This window comes from Vulpes lagopus, chromosome 1, assembly GCF_018345385.1.
Source record: "Vulpes lagopus strain Blue_001 chromosome 1, ASM1834538v1, whole genome shotgun sequence".
Taxonomy (NCBI): Eukaryota; Metazoa; Chordata; class Mammalia; order Carnivora; family Canidae; genus Vulpes; species Vulpes lagopus.
Window position 1 is genome coordinate 185,691,321 of NC_054824.1, and position 15,857 is coordinate 185,707,177.

At 64.3% G+C, this 15,857-nt stretch overlaps 1 protein-coding gene across 8 annotated transcripts in view; it reads left to right on the top strand.

Annotated features, from left to right (window-relative positions):
• Window positions 1–15,857, top strand: part of PPFIA4 (PTPRF interacting protein alpha 4) — a 46,065-nt gene that overhangs the window by 3,193 nt on the left and 27,015 nt on the right. For 3 of the 8 annotated variants that reach the window (XM_041760612.1, XM_041760616.1, XM_041760624.1), the window contains exons 1-8: window positions 6,677–7,637; window positions 10,325–10,426; window positions 10,679–10,843; window positions 11,087–11,161; window positions 11,323–11,412; window positions 11,922–12,113; window positions 12,337–12,483; window positions 12,675–12,809. In XM_041760612.1, coding sequence (XP_041616546.1) covers window positions 7,404–7,637; window positions 10,325–10,426; window positions 10,679–10,843; window positions 11,087–11,161; window positions 11,323–11,412; window positions 11,922–12,113; window positions 12,337–12,483; window positions 12,675–12,809 — 1,140 coding nt within the window. In that variant the 5' untranslated portion in view covers window positions 6,677–7,403. Of the gene's footprint in view, window positions 1–2,617; window positions 2,742–2,789; window positions 3,009–6,676; window positions 7,638–10,324; window positions 10,427–10,678; window positions 10,844–11,086; window positions 11,162–11,322; window positions 11,413–11,921; window positions 12,114–12,336; window positions 12,484–12,674; window positions 12,810–15,857 lie in introns of those variants that run through there. The other 5 variants (XM_041760570.1, XM_041760603.1, XM_041760579.1 and 2 more) reach the window with 4 other exon arrangements.

Here is a 15,857-nt window from a genome sequence, read left to right on the forward strand (position 1 = left end):
GATTTTATTTATTTATTCATGAGAGACACAGAGAGAGAGGCAGAGACACAGACAGAGGGAGAAGCAGGCTCCACGTAGGGAGCCCGATGCGGGACTCGATCCCGGGATTCTGGGGTCATGCCCTGGACCGAAGGCGGCACTAAACCGCCGGGCCCCCCGGGCTGCCCTGGGTTTAGGTTTCTAATGCTGAGCAATGTTCACGTACAGAGTAGACGTTACATACGCTCTACGTTAATCGTATAACGTCTACAGTGGTTTTAAAAAGAGTTCGTGCTCTACAATGTAGTTCTGTAGTTAAGTGTCAGGTGAAATAGCTGGTTTGCGTCAGAGGCTGTTACTGCTTGTTTTGCTCACCCGAGATAGTTGAATTCTCGTAAATATGTGGCTCATGTGAGTCCACGGCCGCTTTCATCAGATTGGTGACGGTCGTTTCCAAGGGGAGACAAGCTCCTTCCATTCAGTTTAAGAGGACGTTTCCTTGGGACGATGAGGGCTTCCTCCGTGGTGAGCTCCTGTTCCTGAAGGACAGTCTTACAGACCGAGCTGTCGGGGGGAGGCGTGGAAGGCCGTCGCACGCCTTGTGGGACCTCGGAGGTTCTAGGGAAGGGGTGGGGTGGGGGAGGCCGTGGATGGTAGGGGTCCCTGGCGGCCGCTGCAGAACAGGACTCGCCGTTGCCCGGCTTGGAGGAGGATGCTGAGAGTGGACGCGTGGGGGGACCAGGCAAGGACCTTGGCCTGGGCTGTTTTGGGAGGAGCGACCTTCTGGGAGACCCTAGGGGGCCACCATCTCTAAGGCACGTGGAGCCCGGGGCATGGGAAGCCCACGCTGTGCCGCGCAGCTCTGATGGGTGGAGGGCATAGCAGGGTGGGCCGCGTGCAGCTCCTCGGCCTCCACTCACCCCGGGCCACCTGCGAGTGCCCCAGAGCCCTGCCCCTTGCTCAGGGCAGAGTGCCTGGAACAAACGGGATTTTCGTTCTTTCATTATCATCACCGTCCCTCCCTCGTCTCCGTCTCACACATCCTCACGCAGGTTCAAGACCACGCACGCGCTCACACTGCTTCATGACCAGGTGTGTGCTTGCAGGACACACGCACACGCGTGAGCGGTCAGGCGCCCACATGCCCTTCTGAGCATACGTGGTTTCCTGGCTCCGGGGGCACGTGCTTACCTGGCCACACACTCACGACACATCGTCGCGACCAGTCATATGTCCCGAGCTCGTGACATAGGACAACGACGCACAGTCTGTCTCCGCATTGTGTGTACGTACCCCCCGTTACACATACCACGCACTGCCTCGTGCACACGCTCCCAGGACCTGTTCTCATGGCCACACTCTTCGCAGGGCCGTCCATCACGCCGCACCCTCCCATGACTGTGCTCTTATGCGCTGTTGCGTGGATGCACACGTGCCCCCACATTCTCTCTCTTTCATCACCCTCCCCCCACACACACCTTTTGTGACCATGGACACACGCACACTTGGTGATGCAGTTCTGAGTACTCAGGCACCGGACAGCACTTCCCTCTCGTGTTCCTCATCCCCCCGGGCAGTTCTGTTTTGCTGCGTGACAGCTCCCGATCTGTGGGCTGATCTCCTCATGCAGAGACTTCTGAACTTCTTTTTTTTTTTTAATTTTTATTTATTTATGATAGTCACACACAGAGAGAGAGAGAGAGAGGCAGAGACACAGGCAGAGGGAGAAGCAGGCTCCATGCCGGGAGCCCGATGTGGGATTCGATCCCGGGTCTCCAGGATCGCGCCCTGGGCCAAAGGCAGGCGCTAAACCGCTGCGCCACCCAGGGATCTCCTGAACTTTTTAAAAGATTTTATGTATTTATTCATGAGACACACAGAGAGAGAGGCAGAGACACAGGCCGAGGGAGAAGCAGGCTCCATGCAGGGAGCCCGACGCAGGACGCAGGACTCGATCCCAGGACCCCGGGGTCACGCTCTGAGCCCGAGGCAGACAGTCAACTGCTGAGCCCCCCAGGGGTCCCAGACAGATCTGGAACTGATGGGATTAAATTAAGAAAAGGAAAAAAAATAAAAATAAAATAAATTAAGAAAAGGGAGTTTCGAGCCCTCTGCAGTGGCCTCCCCTCCATGCCGAGTCCTTGTCCCCGGGCAGCCCCTCACGGACTCTGTCTGCAAACCCGGTCTTCATTCCAAGAGGTAGTTGTGGTGGCTGTACTTTGGGGTATTTTTTTTGCCCCCCCCCAGGACGTATTTAGTGGAAGAGACTCCTAGCCCCCCTTTCCTCGCTAGCCTTTGATGTTAGCGCTGAGCTCACCCCGCGGCCAGGGGTGCGGTGGGGGGGCTCAGTTTACCCCTGCGCCCCAGGGGTTGTTAACAGCGCCTCCATCATTCTTAAGGGCCTGGCTTGGGCTGTACCTCGTGGCCTCACCCCGGTGAGACGCCAAGTCTCGGGAAGCAGAGGCCCCAACCTAACTTCTTGGGGGGCAGCCGGGCAGTGGGCCTCACAGGAGTGGGCCCAGGAGAACCTGCTGCCTAGAGACCTCCACTCCGTGTCCGCCGGACCGCGCCTGGCGTCGGGTGGAGGGTCGGCGGCGGTGGCACCCACCGGTACCTGGTGGCGTTTTCTACTTCCCAGGTCGGTGTGTCTCATCCCCTTTGACCCTCGTGGACCTGCAAGCTCACCAGCGAGCGCGTGTGTGACCGTCTTCATGTTCCAGATTTGGGAACCTGGAGCCCAGAGAGACAGAGTCTCACGGATGGTCTGTTAGGGGCCCGGGCTGGGTGCTTTTGAGGGGATTTGTGCAGCTGTAAGAAGCCGTCGGAGAGCTTTTCCAGGAGTTTTTCCTGGGAATGGCTTCCCGTAGCTAATATGGATTTTCACTTTGCTTAGAGCGGGCCCGGCCTCGGGTGCTTTAGGGGCCTAGGCCCCAGGAGTTGCCGCGGCGCCCCGAGATCTCAGCCCTGGGGGCACTAACTCCCCAAACCAGCGGCCTGAAGTGCCCGTCGCTACCCTCCCCGCTTCACAGGTGAGGAACTGAGGCTCTGAGATCAAGTCTTTGCCGAGTCACCCGAGTGGTGAGCAGAGGAGCCAGAGTTCAGACCCATCAGCCCCAGAGTTGGCCTTGCAGGGCACGGCCCCAGAGTTGGCCTTGCAGGGCACGGCCCCCGTCTTGCTCTCAAGCTTTACCTTTCAGAGGGCACAGGGTGCCTGGGGTTCAGCGGGTGAGGTCTGCCCTCGGCCCTGGGATCGAGTCCTGCATCGGGCCTCCCACAGGGAGCCTGCTTCTCCCTCGGCCTGTGTCTCTGCCTCTTTCTCTGGGGCTCTCGTGAATGGGTGGGTTAAAATCTTAAAAAAAAAAAAAAAAAAAATTCAGAGTTCCAGATAAATGAACATATTCCCAGGCCTTGAGCCAGTCTGTACTGTTTCGGAGTTCCTCTTCTTTGAATTTGATCGGGGAGGGTCTGCCCAGAGCGATCCCGTCACGTGTGTCTCTTCCACATATGTTCCACATATGTTAGGGCCCATGTGGGCACGTCCAGCGGTAAGTAGGAGATGGTTCTCGGCCCAGAGTCTTTGGATGAAGACGTGTCACATAGAGAGAGGTAAAGGGCCGTGCTGGGCCTGTGGAAGGCCCCATCTAATCCATGAGGGCTCAGAAGAGGCTCCAGGGGCGAGATGGGCTCCTTAGACTGACACGAAGGAGAGACTGAGGCAGGCTGGGTGAGATGCTAGAAGCTCGTGAGCAGTGGGTCAGCCTGGGAGCGTGATGGTGAGCGGGGGTGGGGGGGCTCCGGGGGCTCTTGGAGGAGAGGAGGAGTGAGGGCAAGGCTTTCGGGGTGGTGGGCTGAACAGGGCGAGGGAGGGGAGAGGAGGGGAAGCTTCTGGGCTGGAGGGAAGGAGAGGTGGGCAGCTGGACTTCACTGCCCTGGGGGACGGTCGGGGTTAGGGAGCTGAGTGGGAATGTGGGGGGGTGGGCGGGCTCCGGGGGCTGCTCACAGCTCGGTTTGGGGCCCCTGGGGGAGGGGGTGGGAGAGATTCGGAGGGTGGTGGGCGGGGCTGTGGGCGTGGGTCACCCGGTGGACGGCGAGGCGCAGAGGCTTCCCGGGGGGCACGGGTGTGGGAGGCCCCGACCAGCCGTCCCTTGTGTGCCCCGGGTCACGGTGAGAAATCGTGGGGGAGCCGTTCTCTCTCCTCTCCTCCCCTTCCTCCACCCCGTGCCTCCTTGGCGCCAGACAGACTGGGGTGGAATCCTGGTTCTTCCCTGGAGCAGCCGTGTAGACGCGGAGCCTGACTCTGGGGCCCCATCCTCCCATCTGTGGCGCGGGAACTGTGAGCATCGACCCACGGCGCCTGGCGCGGGGTGGACACCCGGGAAGGCAGGGCCGCGCTCAGGCCTGGCGTTTTCCTGGAGGCCCACCTCCCTCCCGCCCTCCAGTCGGCCGTGCCCTCTCACCTCTTCGCTCGGGGGAGGGGGGGCTTGCACCCTGAGGCACCTGTGTGCCTCGCCCACGCCGGCTCACTTGAGCACAGCCCCGCCGACCCGGCCCTGGCTCTGTGGCCTCCACAGGGCTGCCAGCTTTGCCCTCGGGCTCCCTCAGCGTGGCGGGGCCTGCCTGCCATCTGGCGGGGCCGCGGGGAGCCAGGTAGTGCGCGTGTGCATGTGTGCGCGTGTGTGTGCGTGTGCGTGTGTGCGTGGCTGGCCAGAGCAGCAGACCCAAGTGCACAGCCCTCCTGTCTGTTGGGAAGAGATGGGGGTGACTTCTGGGAAGTCAGAGAGGCCGCAGGTTTGCCCTTGTGTGTTTAGTGATACGGGTCTGCCCCCCCCCACGCACACGCACACCCACCCTCGCACCTGCTCTGGGGCGCCACCCCCTTTCATAGCCTGCCCACACTCCTCCCGGGTGAAGCCCCTCACATGCTCACTTGGGGGCTGGTAGCCGGCGCCTCCGAATCAGGACGTGCGAGTGACACTTAGAAATTGTGCAGGAGTCGAGGAGGCTCCTGTTGGGCCGCAATGACAATTGCGCGATTCCCACGGCCCTGGAGCCAGAGGCCCGGGCGTCCCGGCGTGGCAGCCCCAGAGGGTCCCTGTGCTCTCGGTGCTGTGCTGACCGCCGGCCGGGGTCCTGGGGCGTCTGCCTGGCATCGCCCTCTGGGCTCCACCTGCCGCCGTGGCCCATTTCCCGAGGGGGTGCGGGGCTCACCTGGCACCTGGTTGGGGGGAGGCTGTGAAAGAGCCCGTGGCTGCCAGCTTCTTGGCCGCCAGGACGACCAGAGGATTCGGGGAGGGGAGACCAGGACCAGGATCACGACCACGACCACCTTCGGGGCTGGCCCCGCCCCTGCAGGCCTGCGGGGCTGCCTGCCTTTCCAGGCTGTTCTCTGCAGTCCCTGGAGGCTGCAGAAGGCGGGCGGGGGCGGGGGTTCCTCACAGCAGAGCTTCCGGGGGTGGTGACAAGACCGAGGTCACCTACCTGCTCAGAGGCAGCCTAGAGGTCCCAGGTCCCAGCTCCCTGGTCTCCACCACCCGGCAGGACGCCTGGGGACCCTTGGGCCGACGCTGACCCCTGGGCCCCTGAGCTCCCCGGGCTCTTCCTTGAAGGACAGATTCTCCCCCAAGCGGCCCTTCCTCGGCCTGCCCTTTGCTCCCGCTCCCTCATCAGTTCATGGAGGGGGGAAGGGGGAGGGGGAGGGGCTGCTGTTCCCAGCCCTGGAGCCGTGACAGTCCTGACCCCCCGGGGCCCTAACCCTCCGCGGTGGCTGCCTAGCATGAGAACGGATCCCCTGGGTTAGTGTCTGTGTCAGTCTGTGTCTGGGGCGTGTGTGTGGCCACTGTGTACGTCCCAGGCCGCCCGTCTCCGTGTCTGCTTGTACAGGTATGGGCCTGCCCACGTACCCCACAACTCCTGGGCTCCCTTGCCAGGTGCCCAGTCCAGGCCCACCTTCCTCCCCAGCCTCCCCTGCTGCCCTCATTTCTGCCCAGATCCTGAGTACAGTGCAGGGGGCCCGGCAGCGGGTGTCCCGCTTCCCACGTGGGGTCTGACACCTCCTGTCCTCTCCCTGCCCGTCGGAGTCTGCCTATTGCCAGAGGGGTGGACGAGATGCTGTCCCTGTGTCTCCCAAGTGGTAGAAGAACGGAGAGCACCGTTCGTGGAGCATCTCCTGGGAGCGCGCTGCGGTGCCGGCCGCCTCACTCCCTCTCAGGCAGCAGGAGCTGTGATGCCTGATTACCGCGGTGGCCTCCCAGGGACCAGGGGGTGGGCAGGGGGTCAGAGGCTCAGGGCAGGGGGAGCGGTCCCCAGCTGCACGCTCCGCACCCCGTCCTGTCCCCGCCCTGGGGCTTCCCTGTGCGCAGTCAAGGTGCACGTGCTGCTCGCCCAGCTGGGCCTGCCCTGGCAGTTCCCCGGGTGGACGAGGGGCCCGCCCGCAGCAGGAGAGTGAGCCCCCGCCCCTCCCGCCCTGGTTCCTTCAGGTCACTGGGCTCCTGCTCCAGCACCGGGAGGCAGGCCGTGAATTCCGAGCGGAAGCCTGCCCCCCGCCAGGTGTGGGAGCCAGGAGCCTCCTTGCGTGACAGGCGTGGAGTTGGTCGGGGCTCCTGCCACCCCAGGGCCCGCCCAGCCCTTCCCGGGGACCAGGCCGTGTCAGTGGGCAGGCTGGGGGCCCAGGAGTCTGCGTGTGTGCGTCCACATCCCTGGGACCCTGCACGCGTCTGGCTTCCCTGGGCCTGGTGTGGGGAGGATGGCTGGGGGCACAGCACCCCCCTCGTCTCGGGAGGACTCTGGGCAGCCTGCTGCCTGCTCCCCTGCCACTGCCTGAATCATTTCTATATTTGGCCGGGGAGCCACGTGGGTGGGGAGCCAGTCCACTGCGCTGCTCCTCACAGCGGGGGCGGGGAGCTGAGGCAGAGGACGGGGCGCGCCCTGGGAGCGCTGAGTGAGCGAGCCTGGGGAAGAGGCCCCGTGTCCTGCCGCCCTCCGCCCCCCAGCCCGCCCCCACGCTGTCCTCACGGCAGCCTCTTCTCCTGCAGGCCGCTCTCCGGGAACCATGGGTGTCGCTGGGCCCAGCTGGGACGCTGCCAGGCTCCGACACTCCGCCTAAGCAACGGGCCCTCTCCCACGCCCGCGCTCGCTGCCCGTCATGGCCACGCTCGGCTGCTGCCCACTCGTCTGGGGACCCCGGGCACCCAGCCCCAGCCCCGAGAGGTTAGGCCAGGCCCTGTGGCTCTTGTGCACAGGGGCGCGCCCGGCGCCAGGCCCCTTTCAGAGCCAGAGCGACTGATGCCATGGGCGAGGCCCCTGCCCACCTGTCCACTCGCCTGGCGCCTGCTCCGAGACCCATGCACCAGGTCCCCCCGGGGGTGCCAGCCCCGTGAACTCCTCCCCTGTCCCCCGACGCTGAGAAGGCCCGGCCCAGCCCCGCCATGTGCGAGGTCATGCCCACAATCAACGAGGGGGACCCCCTGGGGCCCCCCCATGGCGCCGATGCTGACGCCAACTTCGAGCAGCTGATGGTGAACATGCTGGATGAGCGGGAGAAGTTGCTGGAGTCCCTCCGGGAGAGTCAGGAGACCTTGGCAGCCACGCAGAGCCGGCTGCAGGACGCCCTGCACGAGCGGGACCAGTTGCAGCGCCACCTCAACTCTGCCCTCCCCCAGGTAAGGCCAGGTGTGCCCCTCCGTCCTGGCTCCCCCCAGCCCTGGGGCCGCCGCTCTGGGCTTTCCGTTATCTGCGTCTGTTTGCATATCAATAAATGTGACTTTCGTGCGTGTCCCTCCGTGGAACCGGAACCCGTCCCTGTGCACCTTCACCCCCTCCTTGGCCGGACTTGGCTTCCCCTGGACCCGGGGCCCGGCCGCCCGCCGCAGGGAGCCCGCGCGGCCAGCAGGTGGCGCCCGAGGCTGGAAGGGGACGAGCCCCGGGGAGCCCAGCGGCAGACGGGACCTTGGGGATCAACTGGTCCACCCCTCACTGCACGCGTGGAACACACGAGGCGTCGCGTAGCAAATGCTAGGCAGGGCTGGGCCCACAAGCCGGGGACCTTGAGCCCCGGGGTCAGCGCGCTGCGGCCTCGCCTCGTGCTTGCAGCTCCGACGTGGGTACCGCCTGCTACCTCCGTCCTCTGTTTTACACACGATAACAGTGAAGCTTGAGATGGGCCCGGTGCCCGGCCTGCGTGTGCAGGGGTGGGGGGGGCCCGGGGCGGCCCCCTGAGCAGCCCCCGCTGCAGACTCAGCTCCACGCCCGTCCCCACATGTGTGGGGACAAGAGTGATGGTGGAGCCCGGTGGGCGCAGGGCTCAGACGAGGTGGTGGCAGGGCCTCGGGATGCCTCCTGGGGGGCACGGGGTCCTGGTGGAGGGAGGACAGGGCGGCCGGGGGATGGAAGAGCCAGTCCTGCCCTGGGGCTCACCGACGAGGCAGGAGGGGGACTGGAGGACCGGCCCCGGGGTAAGAGTCGCTGCCTGACCCGTGCTGCTCGCTGCTGGGAGGCCTGTCCTTGTAGCTTCCAGATGGAGACGGAGCTTCAAGGAGGCTGGGCCGCTTGTCCGAGGTCGCAGGGTTGATGGGACACGGCTGGGGTTTGATTCAGGCCCATCCTGGGAGCCTCAGGAAGGCAGGGGCCGTGTCTGTGTTGTCACTGTGTCCCCAGGGCCCAGCTCAGGGCCCGGGACGTGGCCACGCTCGCAGTGTTGGTGGCCGCAGACCGGCTCCTAGGCTGGGGCTCTCCAGCTCCGTCCCAGCCGGCGTTAGCGGGGGACGCAGGCTTCCCCGGGGGGTGTCTGCAAAGGCCCCAGGGACGTGCATCCCCCTGACACGGGCTTCGAAACGTAGGCGTGATCTCTTCAGGGGCTGACCGAGGGCTGGGCCCTCCGGGGGGACGGGAGAGGTGCAGAACCAGGAAGGCTGGCGGAGGGCTGCACCCAGCGGGTGACCGGGCTGCCCGGATCTTAGGTGTGTGCAAAGGAACCACGAGAGGGAAATCTGAAAACCAGGACAAGAAGTTTGTAGTCGGCGTTGTAGACGGTGTCACGCCTCGGGAGGTGGTCCTGGCAGCAGGTGTCGGATGGGCTGGGGTCGCGGAGGAGGCGGGTGTCCTGGGGTGGGAGCCCAGGGGGTTGGGGGAGAGAACATGGGTCCCTGGGGGGTGGCGTGGGGCCGGGGCGTGCGAGTCCTGTCTCTGGACGTAAGTGTGTGTGTGAGCTTGCTGTGCGTGTAAACTGAGGCGTGGAACAGCCGTGGGCCAGGCCTGGGCTCCTAGGGTGTGAGGTGTTGGCCACCCCTGGCCATGGCCTTGACAGGCCGGGCTTCTCCGGCTCTGCCCTCGGGCTCCCGCGGCCCTTCCCACGGCCCTGTCTGCCGAGGCCCCTGTGGGTGGCTCGGGGACGCCTCCTCCCGTCCCGAGTCGCCGCGTGTGCAGGAGGCCTCAGGGTGGGGCCGCTCCAGGCCCCGGGCGCCCGCAGAGCGTGGCCCAGCGCTCGGAAAACTCCGGGGCGGGATGATGTCTGCGTCAGCCAGGAGGGTGCGAGGGGCCTGGGAGCCCGGGGCCAGCCTCCCCCTCAGGACGCGTGTCCCGACCCAGACAAGCTGGGCCACGAGAGCGCCTGGGCGTGTGCGGGCCTGACGCACTGGGAGCAGGGCTCCCGGAGGGGGGACCCCGAGCGTGGCGCTGGGCAAGGCCGGAGCGGGGGCCCTGGACCGCGGCTGGGATCCCTGCAACGTGGGCTAGAGCCTGGGGCCTCCGGCCAGGTCTGCCGGCCGCCTTGCTCTCTCTCTCACACACCTACGCCCACGCACGTGCACACACGTGGCCGCTTCCCTCGCCCGCCGGCCCCGTAGCTGTAGAGCCCTGGGGAGGGCGTGCGAGGCAGAGGCAGCTCCCCGGGGCCCTCGCCTTGAAGCCCGCTCTCTTCCTCGTGCAGCACCCATGGGTCTCTGTCGGGACCTCACCCAGCCGCACGGGACGGGAGACTCCCCTCTGGGTCTCCAGGCCTTGGTGGGTCCTCAGGGTGCCGGGGAGATGACGTAATCAGGCCCTACTGCTGCTGCTGGAGGAGGCGGGGGCTGCAGAGCGGATTCGGGGACTCTCTGGCTCCTGTTTCCACCTCGTCCCCTCGCACCCTAACACATACATGGAGTTCGCGGGGGACCCCGTGGTCCCCCATGATGTGGCCCCCGCCCCCGGGACGCTCCAGTCCCGCTCCGCAGTGAGGATGCCTGGGGGCTTTCGTGGGGGCAGCTGCCCCATGCAAGGGGCGGGTGCGAAGACCCCATCAGCGATGGGGCAAGCAGGAGGCAGCTCCGGGGAAAGCCCCCGAGCACTCAGGGGCCTTGGGGGCTTGCAGGAATTTGCCACCTTGACCCGGGAGCTGAGCATGTGTCGGGAGCAGCTTCTAGAAAGGGAGGAAGAGATCTCAGAGCTGAAGGCAGAGCGGAATAATACCAGGGTAAGCGGGTGACCTGTGTGTGTGGGGGCTGAGCCCCACCGACCACGGGGGTGGCCAGGCCAGGGCCAGGCATCTCCCGCCCGCTGCTGACCTCCTCCTGTCTTGGGGGGTGGCCGTGGGAGGTCGGGGCCCTGGGGCGGAGGCCAGGGCGGCATGGGCGTCCTGCTGTCCCCCCGGTGGTCCTTGGCCCCCCTTCTGGCCCCCGGGCACCGGCTCACCGCCCTCCCCTTGCGCTGCCCCTGCCCCTGCCAGCTACTCCTGGAGCATCTGGAGTGCCTGGTGTCGCGCCACGAGCGGTCGCTGCGCATGACCGTGGTGAAGCGCCAGGCCCAGTCGCCATCCGGGGTCTCCAGTGAGGTGGAGGTGCTGAAGGCCCTCAAGTCGCTGTTCGAGCACCACAAGGCCCTGGACGAGAAGGTAGCCGGCCCGGCCCCGGCCAGCCTCGCCTCCCCGGGGCCTCCCTCCGGGGGTCCCCTCTCTGCGTGTTCCTCGGCCCGTGTGCAGGGGACAGCTGCCCTCTCCTCCCAGTGGCCTCACTGCCAGGCCCTCAGGGAGGTGCTCTCGGCTGCCTCCTGCCCCAGGCTATGCGTGGAGCCCAGGCTCCGCAGGCACGAGTCCCGGGGGGCCCCCTGTCCTCTCCATCTCCCCCTCCCTGGGCAGGTGCGGGAGCGGCTCCGAGCGGCCCTGGAGCGCGTGACCACCTTGGAAGAGCAGCTGGCAGGTGCCCACCAGCAAGTAAGTGGCCTGCGCCCCCTCCGCCTGGACGCTGCGGCCCCGCTGCTCTGCCGTCTGTTGTGCGTTGGGCTCCCCGCTGTGGGGGCCCGGCGGCTGGGCCAGGCGGGGGCGCAGGGAGTCGCCTTCTCTGTGACTCACCGCCCTGGGGGCCCACCCTACAGGTGTCTGCCCTGCAGCAGGGGGCAGGGGTTCGGGATGGAGCGACAGAAGAGGAGGGGACGGTGGAGCTGGGACCCAAGCGGCTGTGGAAGGTGGGTCCTGGGGAACCGCGTGGGGGGTGGGGCGCCGCCCCCAGACTGGACGTCAGGGCCCCGCTGGCCTGGGTTCAGGAGAGCGAGTGCTGGAATGACATCTGGGGCGCTCTCCAATATTCCCATCGCTCTTTCCTTCTTCCCCCACGCGCCTGCGAACAAATCTGTGGGTTTTTCTGTCGTGTGGCCGACACACTGCCCGGCACCTCTACGTTGTCCACTTGGACGGTCGAGTACCACCTGCCTGTGTGTGGGTGTCGGGCAAGGTCCCTCCTGCGTCTGAGCCTTTGTTGCCCTAGTGCTGCCCCTTCCTGGGTTACGGGATTCTCACACGGCAGGTGGAACCGGAAAGTCCTTTCAAAAGAGACACAGGGGAGCAAAAGTGTTTGGTCAGCGTGTGGGGTGGGCTCCTGGGGCCCCTGGGGGCACAGCTGGGATGTGCTCTGGGGGTGCCGGCCCCGGGCGGGCCGGGAGCCCGACGACTGACGGATGGCTCACCGTCCCTGGAGGACGACGCGGGCCGGGTGGAGGAACTGCAGGAGCTCCTGGAGAAGCAGAACTTCGAGCTGAGCCAGGCTCGGGAGCGGCTGGTCAGCCTGACGGCGTCGGTGGCCGAGCTGGAGGAGGACCTGGGCACCGCACGCCGCGACCTCATCAGGTCAGAGGAGCAGAGCAGCAAGCATCAGCGGGACCTCCGGGAGGTGAGAGGAGGCCCCCCGGCCCGGCCCCGCCTGCTGCGCTGGCGCTCGGGGTGGGGGGCTGCTCGCGTGCCCTGGGTGTGCAGGGAGGGCCAGGCCGGGGTGGGGGGCCTGCTGGGGCCACCGTGGGGAGGAGTAGTGAGAGGGCCAGGTCAAGCTCAGGCCCTGGCGGGGGGCGCAGAGGACACTGATGGCCCCCGGCCCGTCTACTCTGCTCCTGCCCCAGGCCCTGGCCCAGAAGGACGACATGGAGGAGAGGATCACGACACTAGAGAAGCGCTACCTGGCTGCTCAGCGTGAGGCCACGTCCATCCACGACCTCAACGACAAGCTGGAGAATGAGCTGGCCAACAAGGAGTCCCTGCACCGCCAGGTAGCCCCCCCTTTGGCCTAGAGCCCCTGGGGCCCCGCCTGGGGAGGGGGGAGGCCGTCCTCGCGTGGGGGGCAGCCCAGAGCCAGGTTGTCCTCACCCCCACCCCCGCCCCCTGGCTCCTCCGGCCGTCACCTGCTCTCTCCTGAGCCTGGGCACTCCCTGTTGACCGCCCCCCCCCCCCACGGTGCTAGTGTGAGGAGAAGGCCCGGCACCTGCAGGAGCTGCTGGAGGTGGCGGAGCAGAAGCTGCAGCAGACGATGCGCAAGGCGGAGACGCTGCCCGAGGTGGAGGCTGAGCTGGCGCAGAGGATCGCGGCCCTCACCAAGGCAAGTGGGCCCGGCCCGCCCGTGGCCGCCTCCCGAGCCCCCCGGCATGCGCAGGGGGTGCAGAGCGTGGGAGGCACTCGGGCTGGGAGCCAGGAAGGCGCCTCGCACTGCGTGACTCTGGGACGCGCCTGTGATCCATGCCCTCCTCACCCCCGGGAGCGACCGTCCCTGGGAAGGGCCCAGGAGCCCTGGGAGACGTGAGACCCCGGGGGCGCAGAGCGCTGCGTCAACTTGCCTTTGTTGGGGGCCTGGGTGGAAGACGAGGACGTCGTCCCCGGAACGAGGAGATCCGAGAGGAGAGGTGAGCAGCGTGGGTGCAGGGGGCGTAGGCTGAGCGTCGCCGGCGTCCTGCAGCTGGGCCCTTCCGGCTCTAGGGATCAAGCCCGGTCGCTTGAGGCCTGCAGCTTTAGGGTCAGTGCAGGGCCTGGGTTGTGCCCGACGGGGTGTAACAGTTACTGGGAGGCGTCCAGGCTGGAACCGCCCTCGGGTCTGGAGGAGCGGGGTCGACGCACGGGCACAGGCCTGCGGCAGGGGGTCCAGAGGACTTAGGGGTGTTCGCAGCAGGTTGACGCTTTCCGGGGACCTCGCTTGGGGCCGCCTCCGCCCAGCCAGGGGGAGAAGGACGTCCGCGTTGCATGAGCATCAGGCCCCGGGGCCTCTGGAGCCTGGGGGCCCCCGGCTGTCCCCACCACCCAGGAAGTCGCGCCCCTCCTGATGAGGCGTTGGGGCCGTCCTCGTGGCATCACCTCTGTGACGTCGGGTTGGCCTGCGTGCTAGCTCCTAGGGATCTGGGTTTAAGGATGTAGGGGGCCAGGTTGGGGTGCTGGGATGGCAGCTCAGCATGTCCCCAGAGGGACAGGAAGGGATGGACTGACGTGATTAATAGGTTCACACGAGTCACAGCGGGGCGGCTCTAGGGAGGGTTTCCCGACTGCTGGATGTGTGACAGTCTCGTCCGCGGACTTGGGCTCTCCATCCCCGGAGACGCAGGCCTGGGGGGAGCCCACCCACCCGGGGGTGACAGCCCGGCTAGCGTGCGCCCCGTGTGGCAGCAGACCTGTCGGCGTGGATGGTCTCACTAGTCCTCACAGTGTTCAGTGGGTTAGGGTTAGGGTTAGGGTTGGGTTGAGGTTAGGGTCGGGATTAGGGGTTATGGTTGGGGCTAGGGTTAGAGGTTGGGGGTTAGGGTTGGGGTTAGGGGTTAGGGTTAGGGGTTGAGATTAGGGGTTTGGGTTGGGGTTAGGAGTTAGGGGTTAGGATAGGGGCTAGGATTAGGGGTTGGGGTTAGGGTAGGGTTAGGATTAGGGTTATGCTTAGTGTTGAGATTAGGGGTTACAGTTAGGGTTGGAGCTAGTGTTAGGGGTTCATGTTAGGGTTAGGTTTGGTGTTGGGATTAGGGGTTAGGATTAGGGTTGGGGCTAGGATTAGGGGTTGGTGTTAGGGTTGCAGTTGCGGTTGGGATTAGGGGTTAGTGTTGGGGTTGGGGATTAGGGGTTGGGGTTAGTTTTGGGGTTGGGGTTGGTTTGAGGTTAGGGATTAGTGTTGGGGTTGGGTTTGGGGTTGAGGTTAGGGATTGGGGGGATTAGGGGTTAGGGTTTGGGTTGTGTTTAGGTTTAGGGATTAGGGTTGGCATTGGGGTTAGGGGTTAGGGTTGGGGTTAGGGATTAGCGTTGGGGTTGGCGTTGTGGTTAGGGTTAGGGGCTAGGGGTTAGGTGTTAGGGTTTATGGGTTAGGGTTAGGGTTGGGTTAGGGTAAGGGTTAGTGTTAGGGTTCAAGTTTAGGGTTAGGGATTAGGGTTAGGGGTTAGGTATTAGGAGTTAGTGTTAGGGGTTAGGGTTGGGTTTGGGGTTGGGATTAGGGGTTAGGGTTGGGGTTAGGGGTTAGGGGTTAGTGTTAGCGTTGGGGTTGGGATTAGGGGTTAGGGTTTGGCTTGGAGCTAGGATTATGATTTAGGGGTTGGGGTTAGGGATTAGGGTTAGGGTTAGGCTTGGGGTTGTGATTAGGGGTTAGGGTTAAGGTTGGGGCTGGGGTTAGGGTTAGGGGTTGGGGTTAGTGGTTAGAATTAGGCCTCAGGTTGGGATTAGGGGTTAGGGTTAGGGTTGGGGCTAGGTTTAGGGGTTTGGGGTTAGGGTTGGGGTTGATATTAGGGATTGGATTTGGGGTTGGGGTTAGGGATTAGGATTAGGGGTTGGGGTTAGAGTTCGGGTTGGGGTTGGTTTGAGGTTACATTTTAGGGTTGGGGTTAGGGTTGAGGTAGGATTAGGGTTAGGGGTTAGGGTTGGGGCTAGGGTTAGGGATTACGTTTTGAGGTTAGGGGTTAGGGTTAAGGTTGGCTTTGGGGTTAAGGTTAGGGTTGCTGTTGGGGTTAGGGGTTAGGGTTGAGCTAGGGATTAGGGTTGGGATTGGGGTTGGCGTTGTGGTTAGGGTTAAGAGCTAAGGGTTAGGGTTAGGGTTTATGGGTTAGGTTGGGGTTAGGTTAGGGGTTAGGGTTTGGTTAGGGTTGGCTCTGGGGTAAGAGTTAATGTTAGGGTTTAGGGTTCGGGTTGGGGTTAGGTATTTGGCGTAGAGTTAGTGGTTAGGGTTGGGATTGAGGTTAAGGTTAAGGTTAGTATTTAGAGTTAGGGCTTAGGGTTAGAGGTTAGGTATTAGGGATTACGATTAAAGGTTGGGGTTGGAGTTAGGGATTAGGGTTTAGATATTCGGGGTTAGGGTTTAGGTTTCTGGTTAGGGAAGGAGGTAGGGTTTGGGGTTATGGTTATGGTTAGGGGTTAGGGGTTATGGTATGGGTTAGGGTTAGAGGTTAGGGTTAGGGGTTAGGATTAGGGGTTTGTGGTTAGTGTTGGGGTTGGTGTTAGGGTTAGGCTTAGGGGTTAGGGTTGGATTGTGGTTAGGTTTAGTGTTAGCGTTAGATGTTAGGGTTGGGTTTGGGATTAGGGTTGGGGTTAAGGTTGTGGTTAAGGGTTAGGGATTAGGGGTTGAAATTAGGGTTGGGTTTTTTAGGGTTAGGAGTTGGGGTTAGGTTTAGGATTAGTGGTTAGAGTTAGGATT